Source organism: Etheostoma cragini, chromosome 8 (assembly GCF_013103735.1).
Source record: "Etheostoma cragini isolate CJK2018 chromosome 8, CSU_Ecrag_1.0, whole genome shotgun sequence".
Lineage (NCBI taxonomy): Eukaryota > Metazoa > Chordata > Actinopteri > Perciformes > Percidae > Etheostoma > Etheostoma cragini.
This window is the reverse complement of record NC_048414.1, coordinates 183,144-184,264: the sequence shown is the minus strand read 5'-3', so window position 1 is coordinate 184,264 and position 1,121 is coordinate 183,144. Positions and strand designations below refer to the sequence as shown.

The window sequence follows — 1,121 nt, the reverse complement described above, 5'->3', positions numbered from 1 at the left end:
CTGTGTGTGTGTGTGTGTGTGTGTGTGTTTGTGTGTGTGTGTGTGTGTGTGTGTGTGTGTGTAGGCTATGTCCAGGGGATGAGTGACCTGTTGTCTCCCATCCTTTACGTGATGGAGAACGAGGTCGACGCTTTCTGGTGTTTTGTCTCCTTCATGGACCAGATGGTGAGTATAAAAAAGTCTTATAATCCATCTATAATATACACTATGTACGTGTGTGTGTGTGTGTGTGTGTATCTATGTAAGTTTGTGTTGTTTTGCAGCACCAGAACTTCGAGGAGCAGATGCAGGGCATGAAGACTCAGCTGATCCAGCTCAGCACCCTGCTCCGGCTGCTGGACCTCACCTTCTGGAACTACCTGGGTGCGTAGACCCATATTCAACCAGCAGGGGACGGTTGCCCTGGCAACACATGTGAAGGCCCTGAAACACCGGGCAGATTTTTGGCAGGCGCGCCCGTCCCCATAGCGTTGCGGTGTGTCATGGCGCTAGAATCCGTCTGATTGGCTGTTCAGCTGATTTGTAATTAGATAACAAAGCCGTCTTCATCTCAAACAATGAAGAGCCGTCTGCTTCTAACCGTCCTGATGTCCTCGGGTCAGATCTGACTCTTTAATAATAATAATAATATTTAATAAGCGTCTCTGTCCAAAATCTGAGCTTCTTTTTAACCAAATTACCATAAAATGGATTCCTTCCAACGCTCTGTCATTCCTCTGAACTTAGATATTAGTCACAATAATTCATAATCTCTGCTTTTTATTTCAGATATTAGTATATTCTATATTAATGAGGGTTAACTCAGATATTAGTATATTCTATATTAATGAGGGTTAATTCAGATATTAGTATATTCTATATTAATGAGGGTTAACTCAGATATTAGTATATTCTATATTAATGAGGGTTAACTCAGATATTAGTATATTCTATATTATTGAGGGTTAACTCAGATATTAGTATATTCTGTATTAATGAGGGTTAATTCAGATATTAGTATATTCTATATTAATGAGGTTTAATTCAGATATTAGTATATTCTGTATTAATGAGGGTTAACTCAGATATTAGTATATTCTATATTATTGAGGGTTAACTCAGATATTAGTATATTCTGTATT

General features: G+C 38.6%; 1 protein-coding gene across 1 annotated transcript in view; it reads left to right on the top strand.

Moving 5' to 3' along the window:
- The window catches only part of LOC117948950 (zinc finger C3H1 domain-containing protein-like), a 21,649-nt gene extending 21,267 nt beyond the window's left edge, over positions 1-382 (top strand). Inside the window, exons 34-35 of the mRNA XM_034878921.1 lie at positions 65-165; positions 264-382. Of these exons, the coding sequence (XP_034734812.1) occupies positions 65-165; positions 264-371 (209 nt within the window). The 3' untranslated portion in view covers positions 372-382. The remainder of the gene's footprint in view (positions 1-64; positions 166-263) is intronic.
- Positions 383-1,121: the final 739 nt, after the last annotated feature.